This window comes from Aquarana catesbeiana, linkage group LG03 (genome assembly GCF_042186555.1).
Source record: "Aquarana catesbeiana isolate 2022-GZ linkage group LG03, ASM4218655v1, whole genome shotgun sequence".
NCBI classification, from domain to species: domain Eukaryota; kingdom Metazoa; phylum Chordata; class Amphibia; order Anura; family Ranidae; genus Aquarana; species Aquarana catesbeiana.
Genome location: NC_133326.1, coordinates 118,472,595 through 118,487,222, shown reverse-complemented (window position 1 = coordinate 118,487,222; position 14,628 = coordinate 118,472,595). Strand labels below are relative to the sequence as shown.

The window sequence follows — 14,628 nt, the reverse complement described above, 5'->3', positions numbered from 1 at the left end:
GTGCGTCTGTCCACAGACTCTGTTGATAGGCTCACATTCATCAAAATGAATCAGTCTTGGATCAGTAGCTGTCAAGCACCTGATGCTGATGTAACTGATTGAATTTGCTATGGATCTGGGATCCCTTAAAGACTGCCTATGCTGACTATACTATTCCTCCTCAATCTCCTCAGCACCGTGCCTCCATCGCACATGCGCAGACTATGGTTGCCACCTCATCCCTTTAAACACAAACACATATGAATTAGACAGGTTCTGTGGTTGATTAAGGTGGTAATTGAACTCACTTGGTGCCTTATCTGCATTTTATTAGCCTCAGAACCTGTGTAATTCAAAGGTGTTCGGGTTTAAAGGGATGAGGTGGCAACTCTAGCGCAGACACCGCCGAACAATAAGCGCCTGCGTGTCCGCCGGGTCCCAGGCGGATGGCTCATGCGTGGAACCAAGCCTCGATATCGCCCAAGGCTTTGCGCATGCACGGGGACACCCGTGGCCGGCACCCGGAAGCACCACAGCAGCCTGGAATGCAGGAGCATTCTAGCCGCCATGAGAGGCCGAAAACTAGATCCAGGGATGCGGAAATAGCAAATAAACACAGACAGCTGCCATGGAGGCTTGTCATCCATCCTGCTCCATCTTCCAGACCTTGCCAGCCAGCTGCACTGGGAGGATGTCCATCATGGCCATATACAGGCCACCCATTATCACAGAGATTTACCACCTGAAACGCCACTCGCCCACCCGTGTCTGGGCCCTGGGCTGCTGCAACGCTTTTATCCATGATGCCTGAATCCAGCCACTTGTGCTTGGGGCTTATTCCTGAAGACTGGGACGACAATCCACCGCTGTGTAGGTAAGCACATAGGGTCCATAGAGGACTTTATGGGAATGGGGATCCTATAGCATTGGAGAGGAGGCGGGGTAAACCCACACATAGGCTGCCATGGAGTCTGTCAGGAAAAACTTTTTTTACTACTTTCTGTGTTGCTGGAGATTTTCCTTAATTTCCTGTGAAAATATTGTCCCTGGCACAGGAAGTCAGGGAAATCTCTTTACTGGAGCTTCAGACACTAATAGAACCTGATGTGGGTTTTAATCTTTCTCCACCCTATTCAAAACCAAAAAAAAAAAAAAATAGTTATAAATACACATTAAACTTTTTTTTTTCTCTGGAGTTATTTCTCTTTTGATATGTTCCATACTTTGCTACAATCTGCATTGCCATCTAATCTGACATCCTGCCTCTTTCATCATGAGCAGTGTTACAAAGGCCGCTTCCTTGGACATCTTGTACTTTCCTTTATCTGAATGCACTGTGCACTTTCCCCTACACATTTGTTGGGATATGAGTTCTACGTAATTTCAACAAGTTCCTTATGGCAGTGGCTTCCTTTCTTCCGCACCTAGAAATTCAAATGTACTGCTCTGCCTAATCTATTTGCAGTGTAATTATTCACATGGGGTCTGATTTACTTGCAAGGTGCATAGCGATTGTGATCCCAGAATTTATCTAGCTGATTGTACACTGATGTTGCAGTACCAGTTTGCTATGCATATTGAACTTTCATGCTGTTTCCTTCTGTTCCTATAAGGTGCACTACATTAATGTCTGTGCTACATTCATTTATTTTTCTTATAGAGAAAGCTGAACTATAGCCTTCCCTTCAGTCTTGCACAGTTGTATAGGTTCCTCTCTTATACTGAAAATACTTATTTTGATTTCACTGTATACTGTGAGCAGTACACAGTGTGTATTAGAAGCTGCAGCAAGCCAGAAAGTTCCTTATTCATTTCCTGACTGTAGGACATCTAGCAACATCTAGCACTTTGCTTCCCAGCCTTAGGCTCAGTTCATATCTATGTGTTTTTAATGTTTTTTGCAGAAACACAATACAGTCCATTTAACATGGTTTCTCATGGGACACCATCACATCTATGCTTTTTTCAGCCAATGCGTTTTTGGAAAGGGTGAGCCTAGGTTCACGCTGGTGCATGGAAAACACTGCATGTGATTGCATGTACACATCACATGCGATATCTGTGCTCAAATTGCAAGACCCTTTTTTTCTTGCACCTGAATCGCATTGCATGGGTGTTCACACCCATGCAATGTAATTCTGGCAATTGCACTGCTGTTTCAGGGTGTCGTTAATCTAACATTGACACCAGCAGCAGATCACACAGACGCACTTGCATTGGAGTGCGATGCGGGAAAACGCAGCAAATTCTGTGCGTTTCCAGCATCGCATTCGTGTGAACCAGGGCTTAGGGACTTTTTTAAGACCAAAACAGTGCGTTTTTGGTTCAATAGACTTCATTGGAAAAACTGCAGAAAAGCATGTAGTGTGTTCTTGCCGCAATGTTACCACAATTTGCGTTTTTTTTTAATCCACCCAACAACAAATTGGCCAAAAAAATTATAAAAAAGCATAAAAAATGCAAAGTGCATCAAAAGACGTGCGAAAAATGTGTCAAAAATGTGTGTGCAAAAATGCAAAATGCACCGCAACAAGCACTGCAGAAACTAATCAAAGGCAAATTTCATAGGTATGAACCAGGCCTTAGGCTGGCATTACACTATATAAGTATCTTATTCAATTTCCTTTAGATTTGCCTTCAACTATGTAGTGCAAGGGCCTGCCTGATTGCATACAAATTGAAAGGATTTAGGTTTGACCTTATATTATATAGTTTTAGTAAATCTAAAAGTTGAACAAGAAAATTGTATAGTGTATGGCCAGCTTTAGACCCCTTTCTCACAGGTGATCTGATCAGGTCCACCTGTCAGTTTTTTAGGTGGACCTGATCAGACGGTCCATTCACCCCTATGTATCAGCGGGTGTAAATGAACATTTGTCATTTACTCCTGTTTACTTCCGATACGATTAGGTCCGCTAAAAAAAAATGGAAGGGAATCCGTCCTACTCCATCTAGGCAGATCGGATCAGAGGGTAGTTGGGTGTAGACCAACAGCAGAATCCTTTACATCCAGCTGCCCATAGAGCACAGCGGGCTCTGTGTCCATCTTGCATGAACAGTGCAGATATGGACCTGCCATCTGCCCGCTCTGCTCTGATCAGAAGGGGATCAGCAGACAGATCCCCTGCTGATCTATGTGAAAGGGGCCCTACTGTCCCTGGCCCATCCCTTTAATTTATTGGACTTCAGTTCATTCAATCATGGAGGCTGAGCATCACACATTGGCATTACCTAGAATGGTCTGCGTGCAAATGCGCGCTGCCTAGGAATGTCCACCCATGACACCCAACCATAAAGGTATTTTGATATTTGCATTACTCCTTCCAAGAACCAGCCTACTGTTTGCATCAGGGCTGATAGCTAAGAGGAATACTAAAGGAAGATGCTGTGAGCACTTCAGGAAGCTACAGTATATACAGCCCCTCTCACCAGTCATGCTCTACTTCATCAAAAAAAAAAAGGGCATGTTGCTTCAATAGGTAGAGCCTGAACGTTAGGCCAAGTTTTTCTTGATTTTGGTGTTTCTCGGTCACCACATTGGTCTATAATGTATACGAGGATGCTTTGGCTCTTTGACATTTATTTGACAATGTTTATGCTTTTGTACACCATGTAAACTTTGCAATAAAAATGATTGGTAAAAAAAAAGGGCATGACTGCTTTTTGGTCAGTTTTAGTGCCTATTAATTTGAATGGGCTGTCATAATGCAAAACACATTAATGCGAGAAAAACACCTGTGTGGAAATTCAATGGGATGGGCAGGTTTTAATTGGGATCCTAAAGGATGGTTGGATATGCAAGTGCAATGCAACTGTCCTCGGGCATCAAAGAGGTCCAACACATCCCTAAACATGAATGGTCACTTTAGACTTTGGTCAACCAGTCTTGTTTGGAGAGTGGCAGAGAGGCGCATTAAAGGCACCTGCGGCTGTGGCCTATTAGGGAGAGAATTATTCATATATATATATATATATATATATATATATATATATATATAGTATATATAATTATATACTTGCATGTATTAGCAACATTTTAAAAAATATATTATATATATCCTTCCTTACACACAAATGTATTTATTAATTTTGAACCCGTTGATGGTGCCAGTAAGGCCTGTCCTTGGAAGACAACGCTGATAGGGCCTGTGCCTCTACAGGACCCTAGAACGTGTGGACTGCTTGTTGGCTGTGTGTTGGCATGCGTGTAAAAGTAGCCTATTGATCAGCTTCTAGCGTCCGTTCTGCTCAATGCTATGAGATGGATGCTCATACCAGAAGACAAAGAGACATGTATGGCTGCCTTTTAAATAATTTAAAAACTGGTATGCAGTTATGTATGTCCATTGCTACTTCCATTTAGGGAGTAGTTTAACTGTAATAAAAACAGGGCAACAAATGGGTAGCTGGTAATTTGCCATCATAGAAAAGTCATAATTTGGGAATAAATGGAATGGTATTTGCAGTTCTCAAATTTATCTCACATTATAGAGACAAGTGACCATATACTGTACAGTATATGCAGGTTATGAACAGAGTAGAGACTCATTTTTGACTATTCCTGATAAAAGTTGACTGCCCTCCCATCCCCCTTTTTGCTGCTATTTGCCCTTGAAAAGTGCGTACTCACGTGTGTCTTTCGAAAGGAGGCCGGTGTTTTTGGAGGAGAAGGGAGTAGCAAAGGAGCATCGTAGGGTGCCCTATGGGTTACAGGATACACCACAGTAGGAGGCAAAGTTCTATGAGTTTCATCTTTATGTTCATCCTTTCAGAAAAAATTGTCAAATGTTAACAGAAACCATAAAAAGATAATATGTAGAATACAATAACAACAGGAAAATACACACAAATAAATATATTAATTCCTGTAATTTATACTTATTGATTTATGTTACCCTTGATTCCACCAGATAATTGTGTCGAGGTTTATATGGTAACCAATGACAACATAAAGATGTCATATTCTAATGAACATTTATGCAAATCGAGTTAAATGCAATGAAAAAAAAAATGAAAATAAAATAACACACACAATAAAAACAATAAATTATGAGGTGGCTTATTATTTAACAACAGATAAATGTAATGATTATAAATTCTTATCAGAACTAAAGGAGTTTCCAGTGTTCCAGCTGCAATTACAAATGCAAAATACTAGAAGCGCTACTAAACCCACAGCCAATCAGATGGAAAGACTCCGCACCGGTGCAAGCTATCCGGCCTCCACACACCGTACAATAGCAATTCATATAAGACATGATAAGCAACTCGTGACTTGACAGCTTAAAATCCCATTTATTGAAGTACAAATAGGGGTATAATTCCACAGTACACACAGCTTAGCTACAGCTACAATCAACTCTCCACCAAAAAAATACTCTCTTCTTTCTCTATACTGCCTTCCTGGGCCAGTTGATACCTTGCATGACTTCCAATGCTATCTCTACACCGATGACACCCAAATCTATCTCTCCACTTATCAGCTTGTTGGGTAGGTGCAGCGTGGTGTGGTAGGTAGTAAACAGTCAGAGTCCCAATTTTCAAAGAACGATGTATTGAAACAGCAGCTTAACACCACAAACAGGCCCGGCGGGAAGGCTCACTTGTTCAGTGCCACTTACAACTATCCAAGAGAAACAAAAAGGAAAACACACCCCTCCAAGCAATAATCAGGTGCAAAATAGATATCAGGTGCAAACCCCGGCTCACCACCGTTCAACGCGAATAAGACAAAGGAATGGTTGCAATCTGAGACTCCAAAGTTTGCTTGATGTTACCTTTATTGTCATGAATTTGTCAGACAGACAGGAAAAGCAGTTGACGCGTTTCAGAAGCGATAACTTGCTTGTTCACAACAAAGATAGCACCTACCAGGCCGGATATTTAAGGAGTTCGCCCCAATTAGGCAATGCCCAAAAAACACCTGTCCCGGGAGGTGCTATATGCAAAAACAGCTCTACTGACATGTTTAAAAAGGTTGCAATGTCTAAAAATGTATATATATAATGTGTATACAGTGTGTATATATATATATATATATATATATGTGTGTGTATGTATGTGTGTGTATATATATATATATATATATATATATATATATATGTATGTATGTATGTATATATATATATATATATATATATATATATATATATATATATATATATATATTTTAAAAACACCTGTTAAATTGATATAAAAATATGTATGTAAACATACAGGTGTAGCTGGTGAAAGGGTATAAGGATATATGAAACGAGATATTGCCACACTCTCAGTGTTGAAGTTTGAAAAATAAATCAAACGAACACAAACATGTCCGAATTGATGTTCAAACAAAACATATGATTATTTGAATGGTAAAAAAAATTGCCACCAATACATTTGACCACATTTTTTACTGTGAGTATTATTAAGGTAGGCTGAACAGCATGTGATGGAAGAGTTTCATTTTCTAAAAAAAAATGGTGGGTGTAGTATGTGTCTATTAAATTGAGGTGCTGTTTAAATGTGCCCCTTTAAGACCCTCCCACTGTTGCAATCTGACAACACCCACAATTCAGCCCTTGTATGGGGGCTGGTTGTCTGAAAAGCCATATATGTACAGTCATGGCCGAAATTGTTGGCACCCCAGAAATTTTTCCAGAAAATCAAGTATTTCTCACAGAAAAGTATTGCAGTAACACATGTTTTGTTATACACATGTTTATTCCCTTTGTGTGTATTGACACATTTTGATATTATGTCCAATTTGCTTTTTTTCCTCCCTTTTTTTGTTTTGTTCCAATACACACAACGGGAATAAACATGTGTATAGCAAAACATGTGTTACTGCAATACTTTTCTGTGAGAAATACTCGATTTTCTGGAAAAATTTCTGGGGTGCCAACAATTTCGGCCATGACTGTATATGTGGCTGGAGTATAGCATAAGCATGGCTCTGCATTATTGTGGGCTAATAGTAGGCCCACCTTATGATCTTGTACTCAGGCCCACTGCATTCAGAAAAAGCCCTTGAGTGGACCCTTTCCCATTTATTGGATATTCAAGATATTCAATTATAGGATAAGTTTACCTTTCATAACATGTTTCATGTTACACCCATATTCGGGGTGTAACATGTTATGAAAGGATCGGCCCTCGCTACCCCGCTTTGACAGCTAGTGGGGGATCATCTCCCCCCGCTAGCTGTCACAACTAAAAAAAACTTCACTCCTTTATATGTTCCGTGAATGTTCTGTGGCTGTAGGCTTGTAGTTCTCTATTAACTACCACGGCACTGTGAGCGTTGTGGTAGTTCATTGATTCTTCCTGTCAGAGTGTATCAGGTTGCTTGTACGAGGTACGACCAAGCCAATACACTTATGCCGCATACACACAAGCGGACTTTTCGACGGACTAAGTCCGACAGTCTTTCCGAAGGACTTTGCAGCGTAGGTCCGCCGGACTTTCAAACGAACGGACTTGCCTACACACGATCACACCAAAGTCCAACGGAATCGTATGTGATGACGTACGACCAGACTAAAATAAGGAAGTTGATAGCCAGTAGCCAATAGCTGCCCTAGTGTCAGTTTTAGTGCATCGGACTAGCATACGGACGAGCGGATTTTTCGACCGGACTCGAGTCCGTCGGAAAGATTTGAAACATGTTTTATTTCTAGGTCCGTCGGACTTTTGGGGAAAAAAAGTCCACTGGAGCCCACACACGATCGAATTGTCGGACGGGGTCCAGTCCTCCGGACCAAGTCTCCCGGAAAGTTCGCTCGTGTGTACGCGACATCACAGGTCTGCAGGAGACCTACATGGCAACAGTAATCTGCTCACTGGTGCAATGCTTTACAGGCTCCTGCAACAAAAAATAAGTGCATATTTATTTACCTGCAAAAAAATGTGCATTTATTATTTTTTGTCAAAAACGTATCCTTTAACACTATTCAATTTTTGTACATAAAGTTTCTTATATGTAAATATAAATGCAAGGGTTTTGTAGGGCATCCAGTTTTTGTATGTGTTTTTAAAAAGCTGTAAGCAGTGAACACTGTGCAGGAATCTGTCTGCAGCTGTGGACAAAAGTTTTGAGAATGACACAAATATTAATTTTCACAAAGTCTGCTGCCTCAGTGTTTTATATCTTTTTGTCACATGTTACTATGGTATAGTGAAGTATATTAACATAACATTTTATGTGTCAAAAGCTTTTATTGACAATTACATTAAGTTTATGCAAAGAGTCAATATTTGCAGCGTTGACCAGTGGCAGTTGGTATATTTGGGGGGGGCATAAAACAAATGCACTCACAGCCACCCCCCCAGTCGGTCAGGTTACCCCCCCCCACCCCACACAATCACCACAGCCATCAGTCGGTCAATGCACTCCGCACTTAGCCGCAGGCAGCGCTTCCCCCAGGCAGCAGCTTTGTCCCCTGCGTCTCCTCCGATGGCCTCCAGGTTGTGGTCCAATAGAATCTATTGTCGTTTTGTCCAATCGGGAAACGTGTCTCAGGACCCGATTCCTGATTGGCGGGGAGCAGATTCAGTGTGACAATAGCGAATATTAATTTGCTATTATCACACAACTAGGTAAGCTCTGCGCCCTGAGCCCACCCTTTTTTGAAGCCTATTAGAGCCTCTGGCTCTAATCATGTGCTTAAACCCCCCCCCCCATTGGAATCCATGCATCCGGCACCCCTAATGTAGATTAGGGGGCGGACGCATGGATAGGGGGGCAGTGCCCCCGTGCCCCTAATGGATGGGCTGCCACTGGTGTTGATCCTTCTTTTTCAAGACCTCTGCAATTCACCCCGGCATGCTGTCAATCAACTTCTGGGCCACATCCTGACTGACCGCAGCCCATTCTTGCATAACCAATGCTTGGAGTTTGTCAGAATTTGTGTTTTTTTTTTTTTTAACCCACCTCTTGAGGATTGCCCACAAGTTCTCAATGGGATTAAGGTCTGGGGAGTTTCCTGGCCATGGACCCAAAAGTTTGATGTTTTGTTTCCCAAGCCAATTAGTTATCACTTTTGCCTTACCATTCTTTATTCATGGCTGTGTTCTTAGGCAAAGTTGTGAGTGAGCCCACTCCCTTGGCTGAGAAACAACCCCACACATGACTGGTCTCAGGATACTCTACTGTCGGCATGACACACAACTGATGGTAGCGCTCACCTTTTCTTCTTCAGACAAGGTTTTTTCCGGATGCCCCAAACAATCGGAAAGGGGATTCATAAGAGAAAATCCCCCAGTCCTCAGCAGTCCAATCCCTGTACCTTTTTCAGAATATCAGTCTGTCCCTGATGTTTTTTCTGGAGAGAAGTGGCTTCTTTGCTGCCCTTCTTGACACCAGGCCATCCTCCAAAAGTCTTCACCTCACTGTGTGTGCAGATGCAGTCATACCTGCCTGCTGCCATTCCCGAGCAAGCTTTGCACTGGTGGTGCCCCGATATCACAGCTGAATTCACTGTAAGAGATGGTCCCAGCATTGCTGGACTTTCTTGGGCGCCCTGAAGCCTTCTTCACAAATGCAGTGGAAATGTTTTTTTTATGGGTTCATTTTCATGGCAAAGAGGGACTTTGCAATTAATTGCAATTCACCTGATCACTCTTCATAATATTCTGGAGTGTATGCAAATTGCCATCATAAACACTGAGACAGCAGACTTTGTGAAAATTTATATTTGTGTCATTCTCAAAACTTTTTGTCATGGCTGTATACTTAGCAGTGGTGCACTACATTGAACAAATGCTAAAACAACAGCAGCCTCATGACCACTAGATGGCGTTGGGCTCCCCTTTCAGGCTGCCTGTCAGGTTGGAGCCTTTTTCCATAGAACAGATGAACAACGAACATCCATAATGTTTACAGACTGGCCACACATGTCACAATCTGATTGCACAGTCTATTGAGAGTTGACAAAATTATACAGACATGTGCGTAGAATTATATAATAGACACTGTATTTATAACATTTTAATATGGAGACACTGGGTGGATATGTTATTAGAGCTAAGAATATTGTAAACTGAGCCAAACACCATACACCTTAAAATCATTCTTTCAGTTTGTCATAAGATATTTTATTTTTTGCACTAACCAACCTAAATTGAGTAAATTGTACAGCCATATTGTAATGTATGTATGTAACCATGATTGGATTGTAATATTATTCACTTCTTTAAATTTCACATTCCTTTATATTCATTTATATCCATTTATTCTCCACATTTACAGGCAGTCTAGGGATTATGACGATTTACAGCACCGCTGTAAATTCATTATAATTCCATGACTTACATCTTCTTTTTTGAAAAAAAAAAAAGAAAAAGAAAGAAACTAGTTGCTAAAACTGTTATAAGCATGTATGGAATGTGGTATCCATCCCCAAGGTTAAGCTCCAAAGGGTGGAGCGAAATGCATTGGGGCGTGGCCTGGTTGGAACTCAGGCTGAGTTTCCACATACTACATTACAGCGGGTCTGTAGTTGTCACATACTACATTACAGCGGGTCTATAGTTGTCACATACTACATTACAGCGGGTCTATAGTTGTCACATACTACATTACAGCGGGTCTGTAGTTGTCACATACTACATTACAGCGGGTCTATAGTTGTCACATACTACATTACAGCGGGTCTGTAGAAGTCACATACTACATTACAGCGGGTCTGTAGTTGTCACATACTACATTACAGCGGGTCTGTAGTTGTCACATAGTACATTACAGCGGGTCTGTAGTTGTCACATACTACATTACAGCGGGTCTATAGTTGTCACATACTACATTACAGCGGGTCTGTAGTTGTCACATACTACATTACAGCGGGTCTGTAGAAGTCACATACTACATTACAGCGGGTCTGTAGAAGTCACATACTACATTACAGCGGGTCTGTAGTTGTCACATACTACATTACAGCGGGTCTGTAGTTGTCACATAGTACATTACAGCGGGTCTGTAGTTGTCACATACTACATTACAGCGGGTCTGTAGTTGTCACATAGTACATTACAGCGGGTCTGTAGTTGTCACATAGTACATTACAGCGGGTCTATAGTTGTCACATACTACATTACAGGGGGTCTGTAGAAGTCACATACTACATTACAGCGGGTCTATAGTTGTCACATACTACATTACAGGGGGTCTGTAGAAGTCACATACTACATTACAGCGGGTCTATAGTTGTCACATACTACATTACAGCGGGTCTGTAGTTGTCACATAGTACATTACAGCGGGTCTGTAGTTGTCACATACTACATTACAGCGGGTCTGTAGTTGTCACATAGTACATTACAGCGGGTCTGTAGTTGTCACATACTACATTACAGCGGGTCTGTAGTTGTCACATAGTACATTACAGCGGGTCTGTAGTTGTCACATACTACATTACAGCGGGTCTGTAGTTGTCACATAGTACATTACAGCGGGTCTGTAGTTGTCACATACTACATTACAGCGGGTCTGTAGTTGTCACATAGTACATTACAGCGGGTCTGTAGTTGTCACATACTACATTACAGCGGGTCTGTAGTTGACACATACTACATTACAGCAGGTCTGTAGTTGTCATATAGTACATTACAGCGGGTCTGTAGTTGTCACATACTACATTACAGCGGGTCTGTAGTTGACACATACTACATTACAGCGGGTCTGTAGTTGTCACATAGTACATTACAGCGGGTCTGTAGTTGCCACATACTACATTACAGCGGGTCTGTAGTTGACACATAGTACATTACAGCGGGTCTGTAGTTGACACATAGTACATTACAGCGGGTCTGTAGTTGTCACATAGTACATTACAGCGGGTCTGTAGTTCTCACATACTACATTACAGCGGGTCTGTAGTTGCCACATAGTACATTACAGCGGGTCTGTAGAAGTCACATACTACATTACAGCGGGTCTGTAGAAGTCACATACTACATTACAGCGGGTCTGTAGAAGTCACATACTACATTACAGCGGGTCTGTAGTTGCCACATACTACATTACAGCGGGTCTGTCTTGATGTGCGGCTCATGGGACATTTCTTTCACTATACATTGATGTCTGGAGCCGGGGTGAGCTCCTTCACCAGCCGGCACTCAGCTGTACTCACATCGGTGGGCACAGGACTAGAACCCCTTAAAGCCTTAGTGTCTCACACAATTCTTTATTTGGATGAGTGGTACATTCATTTTTATGTGAAGGAGGTCCACTTTTATTTTTAAAAATAGGGCATGTGGCTACAGTTCGGCTAGAGTAGGAAATTAGGCCCTCTGTCATGTTTTTATTACTGTCTGTGTCCCTACTGAATATAATCACCTTCTCTATTTGTCCTGATGTCACCGAAACAGAGAGCGATGAAAAATAGAACCATTTACACCTGTCACCAGAACAAGAGTTGAGGGGAAACCCTTCAATGGAGAGACCTGTTACAGTGACAACTGTCTAAAAGTGGAAGATTGCAGCGGTTTTAGAGGCCGTTTTGGTGGCGTGCCGTAATCAGAATAAGGAGATACAAGCCCTGTCGGCCTAAACTTTAAAGTGGAGCTCCACCCAAAAGGTGCTTTCTTGTTTGCCTCCTCCCTGCCACATTTGGCACCTTTCTGAGGGGGGGGGGGGTTGACAGGCACTCGCTCCCATTTCCAGCTGGCTTCGCCGTGCAAACTCAGTTGGAAGTTTGGCCCCCCTCCTCCTTCCCCCGCCACTGGGCCATTCACACAGCATGGTGTGCTTTGTGCATGCGCAGTAGGGAACCGACTGTGGAGCCATTGTCGGTTTCCCTTAGCCGAGATGGCAGCGCCAGCACCCCAGAGCTGATTGAAAAAAATTGGCTTGATCAAAGACACCTCTGGATTCGTGGACAGGTAAGTGTTCTTATATTAAAAGCCAGCACTAAAGTATTTGTAGCTGCTGACTTCATTTTTTTCTGAAGGAGCCTGGAGCTTCTCTTTAAAGTGGTTGTAAACCCACTTAAAAAAAAAACTAACACCTGCAAGACAAAGGCATAGCATACTAGCTCGTTATGTAATACCACCATGTAATAACACCTGAGATCGAAGCCCTCCCTGCGGTGCCCATACACAGTACCAGCTGGCGACATCACTCCCGGGGGTTACTTCCGGGTATCGCGGCTCTGACGCTGTGATTGGCCGTAGCCGCGATGACGTCACTCCCGCGCATGCCCACGGGAGCCGCAGGTAATGGCACACTCACTGAAGCAACGGCACATACGTGCCATTGCTTCAGTTTGCTTCAGTTTGTATGTGCCGATGACGTTGGAACATGCAAATACAGGGTATATCTCCTAAACCGCGCAGGTTTAGGAGATATCCTGGGTAGCTACAGGTAAGCTTTATTATAGGCTTACCTGTAGCAAAAAGTGGTCTGTAAGGTTTAAAACAACCACTTTAATAAGATAGGCAAAGTCACCATTATCTGAAGATTCATCAGGTGTTTCTTGGAAATAGATTCAGCAACATCTGCTTTTGGATTTTATTGAAATTCCATTTTTTTCGTAGTTTTTTTGAGTGTTTTAATCCCACAAATAGTGTGGATGAGACTCTTGGTGTTATTTAAAAGGCTACTAAACCCAGTAATATGAAAATAGCTCATTCGACCCCCCCCCCCCCCCCCCGACACACTGAGAGTTCAGGTAGGTGGAGATTTCCACTGCAGCCTGTATACACTCCCACATGTGTGATGCCAATATCATGTGACCTGGCTATCTCTGAGAACAAGTAATTATTCTCTCCAGCATAAAAGACACAACTGAGCATGTGCAGGTTGGCTACCCTGCCTATGTTAGCTGGCCTTCCCCAGATAGACAGTGTAGGAGGGGGAGGATCTGTGCTTACAGGATAAAACAGCCTTTTTACACAATGCAGAGGACTAACCCCTTAAGTTTCACAGTGAGTATAACAAGCATGCTATACTGTATACACAGACAGATTTTACTGTTGTGGGTTTAGTAACACTTTAATCTTTGAACATTTGTAGTGATGCACAAGTGACAACACTGCTTATTTTGTAGCACTTTGTTTTGCTATTTTGTATTATACAGTATTTTTTGCAACTTTATTTCATTCCAGGTTTGAGCGCTGTATTTGTGCGATATTTATAGTTCTCACTTTTTTAGACACTAATTTTTATCCAATACACTGATCCCATGTAGTTCTGCTGCCTGTCCTTAGGCATATTTTATGTAAGATCCAATGAAACCTATTGTCACCGTTGACCCTACCACAGATACTACAGGAAGAACGAGGAAGTGTCCCAAAAGCAAGAGGGATCTTCATTTGATAAGCTGTCACTAGTACAGGTGTCCCCAAGTCAAAAATCTTGGATTTCCCATCCCTCTCTGCACTGTAGACATTGGTCACTGCCAGAACAAATATAATCTTCAAATCTCTGCAGACAGGATACAGATGGTGATATGAATTTGACAGAGATTTTAACACTTCCCCATTCTACCTAAAACAGAAAATCTAGGGCTTTACATGCACTTTAACTGTTAGCGTGTTTATAGAAAGGAATGAACTTGATTTGTAAAGTCTCTTTTTTTTTTCTATAAAAATAATAAACATGTTATACTCACCTGCTCTTTGCAGTTGTTTTGCACAGAGCAGCCCAGATCCTCCTCCTCTCAGGTCCCT

At 42.1% G+C, this 14,628-nt stretch overlaps 1 protein-coding gene across 1 annotated transcript in view; it reads right to left on the bottom strand.

Annotated features, from left to right (window-relative positions):
- Positions 1–14,628, bottom strand: part of CCDC33 (coiled-coil domain containing 33) — a 207,573-nt gene that overhangs the window by 147,902 nt on the left and 45,043 nt on the right. Inside the window, exon 3 of the mRNA XM_073619065.1 lies at positions 4,610–4,744. Coding sequence (XP_073475166.1) covers positions 4,610–4,744 — 135 coding nt within the window. The remainder of the gene's footprint in view (positions 1–4,609; positions 4,745–14,628) is intronic.